Genomic DNA, 16,736 nt, shown 5'->3' with positions numbered 1-16,736 from the left:
TGACTCCGGGCACTTTTCCCTTTACCACCAACAATGGGCATCTCACACTGATCCCAAGGCATTCTAAATTCTCAGGGAATATAGAATGCCAGACCATCCACCACTGATCACAGGGCTTTTTCTCCCCATAACTGGCACTAAGAGATTTTTCTCCTCCTACTGACATAAAATGTAAGGGGCCCTATAATACATACTCCTTACGGCTGCACTCTGTACACGGTATGTCGCACATTGCATCATCCTGACTGCTGCACTCTCTGTGCTGTGTAGTATGTCACATAGACCCGACCCCTGCACTATAAATGCTATGCTGTGTATTAAACATTCCTGACTAAAGTGTTTATAGATCTTTAAGGTACGCTCAGACAAAGTGTATATTCATTAGTTTGTCCTTTTGGTTTATGTAAGTTAGATTCTCACAGTAATTATGGAATATTTCGTGGGTACAAGGACTGCAGACTGTGTACAGAGTATACAATATGTAGGCTCAGCATTTATTTCAAGGGTTAGTTTACCTTTTGAATAAATGGTACTGTGCATCTTAGATGAATGGAGCTTCTTTTAAATGCCCTACCTGTAGACCATGTGTGGCACCCCCAAGCCTGGCCAATCAGTGTGAATGATCCTCCCATCCTGCCTAGATGCTAGGACGTGCCAAACAGACTGCAAAGTATGGGATCCCTGCCTAATATGCTGGTAAGAGAACTGGTCAGGTCTTTGCTGAATGAGAAGCATGAAGGAAGATTTGTACATCATACAAAACATGGTGACTTCCTTTATGTTCAATGGGAACACAAATGCAATTTAAAAAGAGGTCATCTGCAGGCCAAAGTGTCAATGTAAATGGGCTTCCTTTTGTCTCAGAACTCTGAAGTAGATAACAAGTCTATAGGAATGCATAAGCAGCTTGAAGTAGGTCAAATGCAGGTCAGGAGGACGTCAACTGCCGTCAAATGCTCCTGTCAATGAATTCTGAATGATGTCAGAAGCGCCAGCTCAACGGTTAGAATTTCGTTTGAAAATTTGTTGTTATTGGAACGTTTGTTCGATTTTCTGATAGTTAATGGAATCAAATGGATGATTGATTTTGACCTTAGTGACAAAAAAGGAGCAGGATGGAAAATTCTAACACTGAATGTGGTTTTCACTTGGGAAACTCCATTTATTCCAAAATCAAATGTTAAATAAAACTAAATTTGGATTTGACAAGTCTCTGATAGCGTTATCCAACGTTCTGACAAGATTTTTCGTAAGAATGTTTGTACGAAATTCTAAAGTGTATTCCCAGCTTTAGAACCACTAATGGTGGAGAGGAACTCCTGTCGGGTTTGAGATATAGTTAATATTGCAGCCATAGCGGGGTTTTTTTTTGTTTGTTTTAAACACCTCTTGGGGCACCATTTAAAAAAATAATAGAATTTGTCCAGAGTTTTGGCTGGTATACCAGTTATTTTTTAATGACTTTATTTTAACAGTAGAGTTTTCAAGTTAAGTGAAATTTTCCTTTAACCTCTTGCCGTCCGCCCGTAGTAAAAAAACGGACGGACGGCACTGCAGCATCTGCGTGTTGCCGTCGCTAGACGGCAATTTTTATCTGCTCGCGCGCGCCCCCTAGCGGGCACGCACGGGCAGAAAAGACCCGATCAATGCACACACCCGTTACCGGGTGTTTCACATATAGGCGATCAGCGGGTCCATAGCCCGCCGATCGCCGATCGCCTATATGTGCTCGTTCGCGGCACCCATAAAGCAGATCTATGCTTCATCAGCTTCTTTTGGGGTCCACAGGCGATATTAGGGGTCCTAGAGACCCCTAATATCTCCATAAAGAGGACCTGTCAGTGTGCCTTTGCTATTATATAGGGGGATTGTTATCCCCCTATATAATAGCAATACCAATAAGTGCAAAAAAAATAAATATAAATAAAAAAAAATAAAAGTAACACATAAAAAAGTAAAATAAAATAAAAGTCACATATAAAAAAAGGGGAAAAACCCCCCCCAAAATGTTTAACTCCCCCACCCCCACGTTTACGCGCCTATAAACGTAAATACGCGTCCGGTACCCCAGCGCGCAAAAATTACAATTGCGCTACACATGTTACATATCGCCGCGAACGTCGCAGTGAGAGCAATCATTTTAGGGCCATCAATCACTGATAACACTAAACTGATGAGCGGTAACAGCTTTTAAAGCGTCGCCTATGGCCAATTTTGGGTATTATCGTTTTTTGAGGTTTCGTGCACGCAATTTTAAGGCTTGACATGTTTAGTGTATTTTTACCCGACGTGACCCCATCTTTTATATTTTACCAAAAAATTGGGTAATAATAAATGTTTTATCATTTAATATAGGGGAAACTGTTTTTTTTTTTTTAAATTTCGGTAATTTTTCCTTAATATAGTAAAAAAATAAAACCCCCAGTGGTGAATAAATACCACCAAAAGAAAGCTCTATCTGTCCCCAAAAAAGGGTATAAAATTCATTTCAGTACAGCGCTGCATGACGGAATAAATGTCAGTTAAAATACCGCAGCGCTGAATACTGAAAAATGGCCTGGATGGGAAGGGGGTTTAACACCGCGGATGTCAACTGGTTAAAGTTAACAACTGAAAAAAAAAAAAAGAATACTCCAATGGGGTATACTTTACATTTTCTTGTAGCCATGTTGATTTTCTACATGGTCTAAATAAATCAACAGTCAACAATGAAATTTTCATCTTGGTATAACCTTGTACAGTAATACCTCGATTCACGAATACTTTTATTCGCGAACAATTCGGTTCACGGACAGGAAGTTCAGCAAAATGTTGCTTCTGTTCACAAACTCCAAATTGTGTGACGAACGCGACCGCGGCCTTCTTCCCTGCTCTGACACGTGGTCGTGGCTACCTCTAGTCGAGATTGCGGTCGCAGACAGACCCTTGTACACTTGCTGTGAAGCTTTTTTGTGTGCTTTTTAGCACATACAGTACTGTACAGTATTATTCAATACAGCATGGCTCCAAAGAAAGTGCAGAGCAAGCATGGTGGTAAAAAGAAAGTGCAGAGCAGTAATTAATTTACATATAGTTCAGAACGGATTAATCTCATTTACATTGAACCCTATGGGAAAATTGGATTCTGTTCCCGACCAAAATCGGTTCGCGACCACGTTCGTAGGGGTCAAAACAGATTAACCTTATTAACATTGAACCTTTTGGGGAAATTTGATTCGGTTTGCGACCAATTCAGTTCTCGAACAGAATCGTGGAACAAATTAAGTTCATGATCCGAGGTACCACTGTATGTGTCTATTATTTTGACATGGCAAGTAAAATAAACTGAATAGAGTAAAAATAATTCTCATGTTGGAAATGCTGATCTGGTTGCTTTCGGAAAGATGGCAGTCATGTGACAATGGGCTCTGTGAGCAAAGATTATAGTGCAGTCAGCAATTCAATGTTTACATACCCATTGATATTAGTCAATAAGACATTTCTGAGCCACTTAGTTCCAGACCTTGAAGAAGATTCCACATAACTATCCATCCTTGCTAGGACCACCATAATGGTTAACATCACAGCAGCCAATCAAATCTGAGCAGAGAGTATACGATCGTGGGAGAGGGATGGTTGCTTTTCTATACTATCCCAAGCTGAAATAAATACAGTTGCAGTCTGATTGCTTTGATCAATTCCCACTAGATAGAAATTTGGTTTGTTTTAAACCAACTCTATAGGAAACACAAAGTTTTAGCCTTTACAGGAAGTAAGAGCTTTGTGCCTAAGGGGGCATTTACCATATAAGTCAATGTGAATGCAAAAGCAATTCAGATGAAACTCAAAGCAAAAACTTGAGCAATGCAAAGACACATAGGGCAACTCAGAAGCAAGTCACGTGAGCCCTAGCATAGCTGTGTATAGCCTTAGGTGTCTATGAGTGTCTCAGTAGGCCTAAATCCCAACAGGACTGTCCTCTACAACACACCTGCAGTTTCTAACAGTTCTCTGCAAAAGTTTGCAGTCTCTTCAGTCTTCTGGAACAAGTTTGTAGTCTCTCACAGTCTACTGCAGCATTCCAACTGCCTCTGACAGAACCCTACAACAAGTCAACAGCCTCTCACAGTCCCTTGCAACAAGTTTGCAGTCTCAGTCAGTCCTCTATATCAAGATCTAGAGACAGTGACAGGCATGGTTGCTTGTCCCACCCACAAAATGTGTCCTAACTGCAATAACTACAGTAAGATGCTATAACTACTGAGGAGACCATGTGACAGCCCGAAACTAAACTGGCCAAACGTTACAGGGATAAGGCCTTGCATGTATGACTCATGACCAAACAATCTTGACACTGAAAGATCAAGATTGATTAACATGAAGATTCCTATTATTTTCAATGGTGCTCGTTCACACCTGAGCATTGTGCTGCCACTTGTCACGCAACAAAGTACATGAGCTTTTTTTCGAGGGGCAGTGTCGCTCGTTTGGGCCCAATTGTCTTCAAAAGGAACACACGCAACACAACACACGCAACACAAGCATTTTAGCACATTGTTTGCACATTTTTGTACCTAACAAGTGGTCTCCTCCTCCTAGTGTACTTGGAGGAACAAAAATTAGAGGATTAAATAGTGTTCATGCTTGATTTGGAGCTTTCCAGTTTCTTGGTGAAGGTCCAGAAGAACTTCTATGACCACAGTGATGGCAATTTCAAGAACCGTGGCAAGCGGCAGAGGGTCTGGGAAAAAACTTAAGTTTTCCCAAACTGGGAGACGTACTTAGCTTCAGACAGCAATTCAGACAGCAAAGGTAAACTACGTGTCTGCAGAACCCATTCATTACGGATGCTTTCAGTATTTTCCACAGGCCAAAACAAAAATGGCTGAAGCTTGAAAATGCACGAAAAACACTTCAAATGACAAGAAAACCTTCAAAATTGCCTGAAAATGCCCACGCTCAAGTGTGAAAGGATGGAGGGGAAGAGCTAAAGGCAACTGCCTCTCTTAGGTAAACAAGCGTGATCGACCAGGAAAGTCCAACACGACTATTCATCTTCCCCCTGAGAAGGCTTGGCCAAACTTCACAGACCAAGGTTGTGGTGCCTACAAACACACAAACATTCCCCCTTCCAACCATTTATGAGTGAATGGCCATTACTAAAGCCACTGTTACTGTCAAAATACCACCTAAAGTAATAGTAGCTAGCCTACAAGTGAGAAGATTAATGGGTATTTACAAGGCTGTGCCACAGGAAATGTAACTTCTTGGGGATATAAAATATCTCAGAAGACTCATTATTGTATATTTTCTGCAAAATCCTAAGAAAAGCAATGTGCTACAGTATACAAGCATGAAAAGCCAAAAATATCACATCCAACGCATTACCCCCTCATCAGACCCGAGTGTTTTATCACACTTTTTTGTCATGCAAAGGTCAACATGAACTAGAAGACCTGAACAAGCACCATTGCCTAAAAAAGCGCCTGAGAAAATACCTAAGTAACTTGTAATTTTTGAACGATTTCTGGCCTAACAACTGCCCCCTCCCCTCTACTAACTAGCTTTCCATGGGCTGAAACAAAATTGCTCAAGCCTTAAAAATGTGCATAAAACATGCAAAAAATAAATAAAAAATCTTCAACATAGCTGTAAAATGCTCACTCTCAAGTGTGAATATGGTCTAAGGCATATCAAGCTGCAAGAAACAATGTATAAAACTGCAATACATAATAACACAAATATAAACATAATAATTAAAATAAGAAGAACAACTGCCTATTATTGCAATATATGTAAAGCCACTTTGTTCATATCCTCAGCTTTGCTCTATTTCCACACACAACCCTGTAGATATCCAGTATGTCCCTAGCTAAGAAAGTCTGATTAATGCCATATGACATGCTCTGAACTTTCCGTTCAGCTGCATTCTGCGGGACTTCAGCCCTACTGGCGATGCAAGTCATGTGACCTGCAGATATCACCACGGATAAGGATCAGAAAAATAAACAGTGACATTGTTCAGCCAGCCAATTACATATCTTCTTTATTGTTCTGCTGTAAAAGACATACCACTGCATCATAATTATAGGAAGGCAAACGTCTCCGGGTCTACCAACACCAATCTGCAATTGTAATTTACATACATAATAAAATACTTCATCTATCTATCTATCTATCTATCTATCTATCTATCTATCTATCTATCTATCTATCTATCTATCTATCTGATATCTATCTACCTACCTTCCTAATATCTATCTATCTATCTATCTATCTATCTATCTATCTATTTATCTATCTATATGCTATCTGCTGCTTGCTCTAGGCAGAGGATGAGGAAGGTTTTCAGTGCATGTACAGACAAAATGATCAGCCTGGTGACATCAGCACTTGGCACCCACACTGACGTCATCTCATCACTCATGTGCAGTGAACTAAGGATTTCTACCAAATTTGTCCTATTTGAAATGAGAGAATGAACCAGTTAAAGGAGTTAATGTGACCATAGCTTGGGGATAACTGTTCCTTGATGCAGCTGATTTAGACCAGACTGGAGAACAATTCTCATATCTTTAACCAGCTGTGAACCCCAATAGACAGGCCCAAGTTACAAATCGGGGAGAAGTAGTGATTGGCTGCATCATTAAATGATTTTGAATAATTGCCATTGTTTTCCCTGAAGATAAGACAGACACATATATGACTGTGTATTGCTGAGCATCAACACCTATGTCTGGGTGATCTCAGCACATGTTATGTTCCTGTCCCAAAAAAATCCTTCTCACAGTTGGATCATCATCATCATCATCATCATATGTTAATACTCTCCAATATTCACAGCAATCTTTAGATTCTTAAAAGCCAAACTCCAGGTTCAACAACATTCATTTAAATATATTCCTTTATAGGCACAGAGGATATAAATCCACTTTGTTAGCACCAAATGGTTTTGAAAATCCAGTGTCATCATCACTGGGCTGTACATAGCCTGTGCAGAGAGCAGAGTTGTGGGAGGGACCCAGCAAGTCAACCCACTACAGGCTGTCTACAGAAAATTACAGGAGGGGGAGGAGACAAGACAACAAGCACAAGAAGGGAGAGCAGCAGTGACCGGTCTTTATTACCGAAGGGGGGCGGATACAAGACCAGTCAACATGCACAAGAAGAGAGAGCAGCAGTGACCGGTCTTTATTACAGGAAAACCCTGGGGCAAACTTTCACACTGGATTACTGCACAGATCTGAACGAACACAAAGCCCATCAAGATTCAAAGAAGAATACACATGGCTCTTGTATTTAGACAATATGTGTTTACACCGGAGTATAGCTTCAGTGCACAGAACAGTTTATGTTCCAGACTGCAAGGCGAGATACAGAAAATATCATATACTCATAGTTATTAACAGCTACTTTAGTGGGAAGGTAACAATATTTTCAGGAACACGCTGGCGTTGCAATGTCTGTTGGTATCCATTTGCAATGTTGCCACATTCTGCGGATGAATGGGAAGTGTGTGGGGTACAAATTGTAATCTCACGCAACCAATCATCAGTAATCAATTTTAGGTACAACAATAAGCAGGGAGCCTTCAGTACCTACTGAGCATGCATGTTTATACCTTGTGAAGACATTCCTACCACTGCCTGGCAAATCCCATCCATCTCAACCGACTGATTTTCGGCTTGTGCTAGGTTAGCCCAGGGGTGTCTTCACACGTTGGGTATAGTCCATAGGCATACAGCTGGCTTTGGCCGGGTTGGGAAAACAATAATGCCTGTAGCTGGTCATATGCTATGGTCTGATTATACAACACTAAGTGGCCTATTTATAAACAATTTATAAATCCATTTGCCTTGTGAATCTCTGTGAACCTCCATTCTGTGCAAATAGAGGCAAAAATGATCTTTCTTAGTATATTTTCTTATCAGGTCGAATGTATTATAATGTAATACCATATAATAGTCACTAGATGGAGGAATAAGTATGTTTTTTCTCTGCTTCTCAGCTCCATCTATTGTCCATAATACGGTATAATATCACATTACACTTGACCTGAAAATAAAAAGTACTAAGGACGTTTGCTTTCACCTCTACTTGCACAGAGTTTGGAATGGCTCTATGGATTGTGTATACATAGACCTCTAAGTAGTGTGTGGGCCCTTCTTCATGGGATATAAATTAAATTAACTGTTTAGCTAGGGCCATTGGGCTACATTTATTGGGTTTATATGAAATGAAGATACTCAATAACAGATCTGATGTTTTTAAACAAAGAAACGATTGATTTAGGCTAGTTCAGTGTTTTTCCCCCAGGCTGATCAGTTGCCTTTCAATAACAATTGGCCATTCCATTTGTTGTCACAATGATTACCAAATTGGCCGATCAAAACATGGTTATAGCCAAGATATATATATATATAAAAAATACTGCGCATGCGCGATAGCCCAACGACCGCCGTCTTTGGGGAGATTTTGTCCCCATCCGCCATGACATAGAAGTCTATGTCGGACGGAGCGATCCGGAGACGCCGCCGAGGCTGGAAGCCGGCGCCGAAGGTGCAGGCTGACACAGCGGAGTCACATAAGGGAGCTTTGCTACCCTGGAATGACTAGTCCCAGCACTGACAACGGGACTCCCCGTGGCATACCTTCTTTAAAGGTAGAAGAGCGGGGACTTCAGCACAGGGAGGCTAAACCCTATGTGGCAACAGCGCAAAAAATGGCAGGTAAGGGTAAAAGTAAAAAATATGTCCATCCTGAGAGCTTGCATGGCGTGGACAGAAAAAAGAATGGGGTCCAAGCTACAGGGGGCAAAACTTATAGAGGGCTTGTGCTATGGGGTTAAGGGGCGGAGCGTTAACCCATTGTGTGCTGCCATGATGTGCCAGGAAATATATATATATATTTTTGTAATTATTCCTTTTGAAATGCGGCTCTACATCTGTATGTTCTCCGAATTCCAGACAGCGGCATCTGCTGGTCTCCGCTCATTACACTATATAACCCACACTTCAAAAATTGCCGTTTTGGGTTAATCCAGTCTATGGGAACTCCAGAACCAATCGCTTATCTCCACCCAATACATGCCATGGGCATTGAGAGCACATTAAAGAGAACCTGTGCTGTGTTAAGTATGGAGACTGCTTCTGCTGGACTCCCAAAAATCTTAATTGCCTGGCTGTAATATGGAATGGAATGTCATGCTTCCAGTCAGCATCCTTGGTCCAGATCAGCTGCTCAGAAGCAACGGGCTCACCCTGGCAGCCAGAAAACTAGCATTTCCTGAAGAAAAGATTGCAATTTGTAACAGATTTCCTTTAACACAAAATGGTCTCCCAATTTACACCACATCACAGCGGTGGTGATATATGACCTGATAACAGGCAATCTGACCCCTTGGGCATTATTTGCCACAATCGGATCTTGTTGAGGGGTAATACTGAGTACTGGAAGTGATTACTGTCACACAAAGAGATTTCCCAATGTGCTGGAAAATCTCTATGTAACCGGTAGCCAATCATTTCCTTTTCAGCGGAAAAAGGGGATCATAACGTAAACCAGACATCTGTCATCACCATTTAGTTCCTGCATAAGAAAGTAGCGCATTTTGTGCTATATTTATCTTACCGTTGGTACATCTGGATCATAAATCTGCCCGTATGACTGCATTCCTAAGCATGAACATGTGTGCCTGAGCAATCTGAGCACATATATTATCGTACCGTTAGGTATTTGCATATCATACTCTACCTCGTGCCCTGACATGCACTCTACATTGTACATTTTTTTTCTGTTTTCTGTTTTTCATATGTGCTTCAAGACCCCCCCTGTTGAGGTCTAGAGGGCTGCCCCCAAGTGAAGTTAGGATTGAGGATACAACAGTGTGGTGCCACCAGTGCCAATTTTATCAGCTTGGTACTACATTGTATGTGTTAGTGTTACGTGACCAGATGATCATTTCTGATTACCAGATCTTCAAGCAACTCGAAATCTTCTAAGAGGTTCTGCAGCATCTGCACCCTTTGCAAAAACAGCCCCTTACTCCATTAGCGTTCCCTATACCCCCCAATGACACCTGTCTGTGCTGTGGAAGCTCAGCTGGGATGACGTCATGTGTATGTATATACTGAATTGCCGAGCATCTCTTGGATTATATCCCCCTATAGGTTATCAGGACCTGTTTCCAGCAGAAAGTGCCTGTTTCTCTTGAGATACAAGTAGCTGGAGCTATCCATGTGTACCGCATTGCACATCGCAGATCAGGGGGCTTTGATGTTCAACAAAAGCAGTCACAAGTGGGCACACATGCCAACAAGCAGGGCTCGTAGTGAGATGTACACAACACAACCTATATACCTCCACCGTGAATGACAGCCCTGTCTCCTGATTATGGTCAACATCCTATATGTATGCGAGATGTCACATTGTACAAGAAGAGAAAGAAACACTCCGTAGGAAAGCCAAGGGTTCCTTTAGTGTCCGAAAAGATCCGGATGCTACAAGCTAGCAGGAAAAGGGGACACAAAAAAGATACAATATATTAACATCTAAACACATGCTACATGTTCCCCCCAAAAAACCCCCAACCGATTCAACAGGAAAGACGGACGCTTACCTGATCAAAAATGTCCATCCTCTCGGAAGTCCCGGGAAATAAGTTTAAACGTTCCTAATACAAAGGCGCCCACTCAGTTGCTTTGACAATACACTTAAGGAAAGGCTGCGCTGATAGTACACTTTTATTCGAACACAGCCAGCGAGACGGCGAGAGTGAACGGAGAAAGTCCAACATCCCTCTGGGTCCTAGAGGAAGCTGTGTCAGCTGCACGGCTTCAGGAGCTGCACGTCGCCTTGCTTCGGCGTCGGCAGAGAAACTGGGGGCGAGGTCAGCTGGGCCACAAAAAATTGATTAGCTGAAATAAAGGGGAAACGTTTATTGTTGGTGCTGAGGTTCATTGTCAGGAAGCCAGGGTTGGCCCGTGCTCTCAGAGTCCTCCGCTAACACCGGATTCCCTAAGCGGGCATAGTTTGGCTGATAAGACTATGCCCCAGATAGCAAGGATAACTTGCCACAAACTTGTGACAGGGTTAAATTGTAATTCTTGTTAACTTGCTGTACACATTCCTGGCAAGTTGTAGACTTGCAGAACACTTGCAGCACAAGGTAAAGTTGACACTTTTTTGAATTTGTAGCAAATTTGCTTGTCAAGTCTACAGCAAGAGCCCTGTAGGTCTTAGCAAGAGCTCTGCATGTGAACATCACTTTTGCAAAGCACGTTGATCTGGAGACTTGCAAAGCAGACTTGCTGTAATTGTGCAACAGAATTGTGAAGCTTGGCAAGTCTGCAATAGTTTAGCATACAGGTCGCACGCATCGCGGGCGTTGGTGTCAACTGGGCTATTTTAAGGCTGTGACGTTCTAGCCTCCAATGCTGACTGGTACCATCCACACTACGTACCTTAGGGGAGTCTGAATTAAAGAGGAAGGCCTCTCATGCAGCTCAAGTCCAAGAACCCCTGGGAAGCGGAACAGGTGTGCAAGGACAGGAGCAGCACGAGTGCCGGTAAGAAGCGAGGTCCAAGTCAAGCCGGGTCAGCAACAGTCAAGCAGCAAGGTACCCGAAAGAGAAAACAAGACAAAGTCAGGGACAGGCCAGGTTAGCAACTTTCGCACAACGAAGTACAGAGCAGCAACCAGGAGCGTGGTCAGAATCAAGACGAGGTCAAGGGAATCCAGAAGAGCAGTAGAATGGTCAGACGAGCCGGGTCGGTAGCAGGAGACCAGAGTCGAGATGCAGGATACAGGGTACAGATGCAGGGAACGCCGAAAGACCAGTAAGCGTTGGAGGCTAGGACGTCACAGCCTTAAATAGCCAATTTGGCGCCAATGTCTGCAACACGTGTATGACACATGCACAGAAGTGCACGTGGCAGTGCTTAGTCTTGTGAGCCAAGCTATGTCCGCGCTTGTGCGCATGTATGTACAGGGCCAATCCTTGCTTCCTGATATTTATTGATAGAAACAAAAAGGTTAGTGCTGAATCTGGTGGCGTCCTTTAATCGCAATGACTGGGCTGGGCCATATCTGTCACATCCAGGGAACTGTTGAGAAGAGTCGGAGACAGATGGAGCCAAACAACTGCGCAGGTTTAAAACACAGTTTCTATATTGTTTTCAACCTGTTCCTGACAATGGGATTGAATGGGGTTGGGATGAATTTAGGTACCTCTGATGTATTCCATAGCAAAGCACAGAACATGCTACAGCATTCATACCCAGTGCTGCTTGTAAGCTGAAGCTGGCCATACACTATGCAAATTTGTCTGGTTCTTTGTGAAACGATCGAAATGTGGGCACAGTGGGCACCCTTCTGGCCGTAATCCCTCGATCAGCTGATCAAAGGAGGCAGTTGGAAAATCTTTGAACAAACAGTGCTTGTAGCCAATAAGTGCTTGTAGCCAATCAGCTGCAAGCGCCGTTAGTGTATTATAATACAAATGTAACAAAGGGTGATTGAAGGAAAAAAATAAATCAGTGTATGGCCAGCCTAAAGCTGACTAGACAGCAGTATAAAAATTAGCTTTTAGAACATTTAGGGCCCGTTCACACCAGACACAGGGCGCTCTGGCCCGATTCCTGGCAGAACGCACTGGATCGCATTGCGGCCGGCTCACTTTGTTGTGGGGCAGGAGGGACAGGAGGGGGCGTGGTTGTGCATTGAAGTGAATGGCAGCGCAGCCACACCCTCTGGCCGCAATGCGATCGGCCACACGGGAACGTGTGGCACATCAATGCCTATGTTCCGGCCAGAAAAAATAGTGCTTGCAGCATTTTTTCTGACTGGACCAAACCGCTGGCATTGATGTGCCTTGCGTTCCCATGTGGTGGATCGCATTGCGGCCGGAGGGCGTGGCTACGGTGCCATTGAGTTCAATTGACCTCCACGCCCCCTCCCGATCCACAACAAAGTGAGGCGGCTGCAATGAAATCCAGTGCATTCCGGCCTGAATCGGGCCGGAATGCACTGAAGATGGTGTGAACTAGCCCTTTTACAATTTTTTTTTATATGGGACCACATGAACAGTCAATTTCAACCATAGCAATGAAAAAAATTAAAGGAGCAGGATGGAAAATTTTTCTCAAACTAACAAAATTCTAACAGTGAATGTGGTTTTCATTCAAGAAAGTCCATTCACTCCAAAATCGAATGTTAAATGCAAATAACATTTTGAATGACATTCATCAAGTCTCTGAAGGCATTATTTAATGTTCTGACCAGATTTTTCGTAAGAACGTTGGCCTAATGCTTTTACACAACCAAGGTAAGTCTAGGAAAGCCTTTCAACCTTTTACAATGAAAGGACCATCCAAATAATTTTTTAGGTCTTACGGAATCTTTGCTAAAATTATTACAGCTCATGGCACAATAAGTTGTCGATTTAGAAATTAATTAAATAAATTAAGAACGAGAAATGTGGTGTAGCCAGTATATATGATACAGAGCAGATCATTTTAACAGTCGTCTGCTATATTCAACAAAATTCTTTCCAGGAATAACCATATAATATATAACATATAATCAATTTGCAATAGCCAATAGCAAACTAGCTATTGTACCCGCCCTCTGCTGCTGTCAATCACTAGTGGGGACCTGATGGAGAACTGCAGCAGACGGCGGGTACGGCTACGTGTTAGAATAAAAAGAAAAAGCAGTGTTTCTCTCCTGAGCGCCCGGGAGCGTTAGGCTGTCTGGAGATCAGTGTCCCTGGTTAGCTGGTAACCAGGGACACTGATCTATCTGCAAGTGACCGGAGCCAGCCGTAAGATCACGTCTGGCTCCGCCCAGCTGTCAGAAGCAGGCTATCGGCCGGCCATTGGCCGGCCGCTTTGCCAGCTTTGGCTTTCTCCTCAGCTCAGTCGAGCCGTAGCATATGCCTTTGGCTCGACTGAGCCGTCCGGCCGACTTCGGGCGCTGTAGTGTATAGCCCGTACAGCAGCTCTTGGGTTCTACTGAACCAAAGGGGTCCTGGGGCCGAAGCTAGCCGAAGGATCGGCCGAAGCTACGGCTAAGTCCTTCGGCTGCTTCGTGAATAGACCCCATAGTGTAGTGAGAAAATAGAAAAAAAAAAGAAGCAACATGAATCATGCAAAGTCAACAAACTCGCACTGAGTCAAGTCCAACACACGCATTGTGGTGTGAATGCACCCTAAAGGGAATGTGTATGGAGGCCTGCCATGGTTAAACTCACCAATACTAGCTGTTTGGCTGACATGATGGCACAACGCAATTCTGGGCCCATTCACAGCTCTCCAGTGTGGTGCCTTGTGGGTTGCTATGTTCATTGTCAACCAACACACTAACAATACCTTCCAACTTTGGAACTTAAAGGAGAACTATGAGGTAAGTGCTTTTCACTCACCTCATAGTTCTAGCCGACCTGTGACAGTGAGACTGTCACAGGTCGGCTCAGTAGATCGGGAAGTGAGCGAACACATATCGGCGTTCGCTCACTTCTCGATCCTGTCACGGCTCTCTGCCGTGGCAGGGGAGGGGCTGGATTCCCCCCTCCCCGCTCTGATCCACCAGCGCTGACTGGCGGAACGGACGGGGGAGGGGGCGGGTACAGCTGGCTCTGCCTCTAGATAGGCAGAGCCAGCTGTCACTCACGCATCTGGGCGGATCCAGACATAATTGTCGGGATCTGCTCCAACTATAGCTGGCGGTATACTGCGGCATCTCAGTATACCGCCAGCTGTGGCTCGCGGTATACTGAGCTTTGGGTGATGGGAGGACGGTAGTTTGTGTCCTCCCGTTACCCTAAGGAGAACTATGGGGAAAAGCCCTAACCCCATAGTTCTCCTTTAAGAAAGGGGGACACGTTGGGACTTAGAAGACCGGCGGTGTGCTCCCCCAAAAACAGGTGTGTCTGAAATGTGCTGAATATCGGCCATGACAAAGAATGGTTAAATAGAGTCTACATATTGTATGCACTGTCAGAGTCCAGTACCCAGTGCAATCCTTGTACCCACAAATACTCCATAATTACAATTTTTCCAAATGAGCTATGTTGTCCTATATTGTTCACTTCTCCTGCCTTCTCCAAACTCTTCACCCTTCAGTGAATAACCCTGTAAATGTTTTCCTTTCCTCCTGATTTAGCTGGCCCCTCAGCTCTGGCCACAGGGTCCGGTTTCAGGGTGGCTTCTTTCCTATGTAGGGTCCTAAGAAGAACCCCTTGTGTGAACGCTCCTTGTCGGGATTGTGCTGTGTGCTTTAACAAATAAACATATTAACATTTACACATTTTACCAGAATAAAGTGTAATGTTCATTACCAATGTGTTAAGTCAAAGTGCACTGTGCATGCACAATAATTTCAATGTGCATATAAACCCATTACAACAAACTATATGTCCAATGCGCCATGTACAAAATACAACCAAAGTATAATATTCAACAACTGATAAATAAATGAATAGTTCATAAAAATCAATATATTAATTCTTTGAAGATGCACTCCAATATTCTCAGTGTAACCCTTGCAATTGTTTTGACTGTGTAATGTCTCTTCACTATAAAAATGGCTTCTATTAAATTACCTCAGTGTTCCACCCTCAATTGAAAAGCTGCTCACCCCCTCATATGGACCCTATAATATTCAGATCAGGTCAAATGAGCTTATGTGCTATGAGGAGCTTCCAGCCTCCTCTTTATCTCTCTCCACCACAGCAGTGTAACACATAATATGGCTCAAGATAAAAAAAAAATATAGACCATACTGCGACCCATAACATCTGGAGATTTTAATGAGAGAGAAAGGAGGGTTTCTGGCTATTTATTCAAGCTCACTGTTGTGTGCACAGGAAAGTGTACTGAAAAATGTTAGTGTTTTATACATGTTTCAAAAAAGACTGGATTTTTTTCTATCGGCTAAGAAAAAAAAAGAATTCCGGCTTATTGGGAAAGGAGGGATGATAGAAGTGTATGCAGGCCAATAGAACACATACAGACTGGAAATTAGGCTTGATGATAAAGTGGATTTGTACATTGGGTTTTCACAGCTGCGATCTAGGGATTGATAGAGAGCTAAGACTTAAAGGGGTTAATAAAGAAGTTACAAGCAGACTCTATGGACAAACGCCGGCTGGATGGGATATCAAAAGGAAGGGAGCACCAGGGATCCCAACCTGAAAAAAAGTAATTTCAGGAAGGTACCCTTCTCATTTCAGGGAGGTGCCCTTTGTGTCCCTCCCCCCCATCTGCAGGGGGGAGAGCACCAGCCCTCTGCTGCTGTCAATCAGCAGAGGAAGACCTGATGGAGAACTTCAGGTCCACCGCTGCTGATTGAGAGCAGCAGAGGGCGGGTGCAATAGCTAGTCTGCTATTGGCTATTGCAAATTTAAATAGCCAATAGAAGCCTAGCTATTCATTCCTATGCTGTTCTTTTTTTCCCTGACTGACGGCGGAAGAAGCAGGGAAAGGTTTACTTTCCCGGAGAAAATGTTTCTCTCCTGGGCGGCCGGGAGCCACTATCTAATAGCGGGAGAGTCCTGGAAGGTCTGGGAGAGTTGAGATGTCCGGGGCACTTTAATATTGTTCTGCAATGCTCTTATCAATGCTGTATTGTTTAAAAATAAAACACTACTGAATGCAGCATTTTTGGAGTATTTCTTACGGAGGTCCGTCTTGATGCCTTAGGAGTAAAACCTCTACCTCTTGAATTGAAAAGTAAAACTCAACAAAGTGAGGGGAAT

At 43.2% G+C, this 16,736-nt stretch overlaps 1 protein-coding gene across 1 annotated transcript in view; it reads right to left on the bottom strand.

Moving 5' to 3' along the window:
* The window catches only part of SYNPR (synaptoporin), a 136,938-nt gene extending 126,165 nt beyond the window's left edge, over positions 1 to 10,773 (bottom strand). Inside the window, exons 1-2 of the mRNA XM_018554579.1 lie at positions 10,598 to 10,773; positions 10,431 to 10,485 (exon numbers count right to left, since the gene is read on the bottom strand). Of these exons, the coding sequence (XP_018410081.1) occupies positions 10,431 to 10,485; positions 10,598 to 10,615 (73 nt within the window). The 5' untranslated portion in view covers positions 10,616 to 10,773. The remainder of the gene's footprint in view (positions 1 to 10,430; positions 10,486 to 10,597) is intronic.
* Positions 10,774 to 16,736: the final 5,963 nt, after the last annotated feature.

The sequence above is a fragment of the Nanorana parkeri genome, unplaced genomic scaffold (genome assembly GCF_000935625.1).
Source record: "Nanorana parkeri isolate BGI_ZX_2015 unplaced genomic scaffold, ASM93562v1 scaffold9, whole genome shotgun sequence".
In the NCBI taxonomy this organism is placed as follows: domain Eukaryota; kingdom Metazoa; phylum Chordata; class Amphibia; order Anura; family Dicroglossidae; genus Nanorana; species Nanorana parkeri.
The sequence above is the reverse complement of the archived record's forward strand: the minus strand, read 5'-3'. Positions and strand labels throughout refer to the sequence as shown.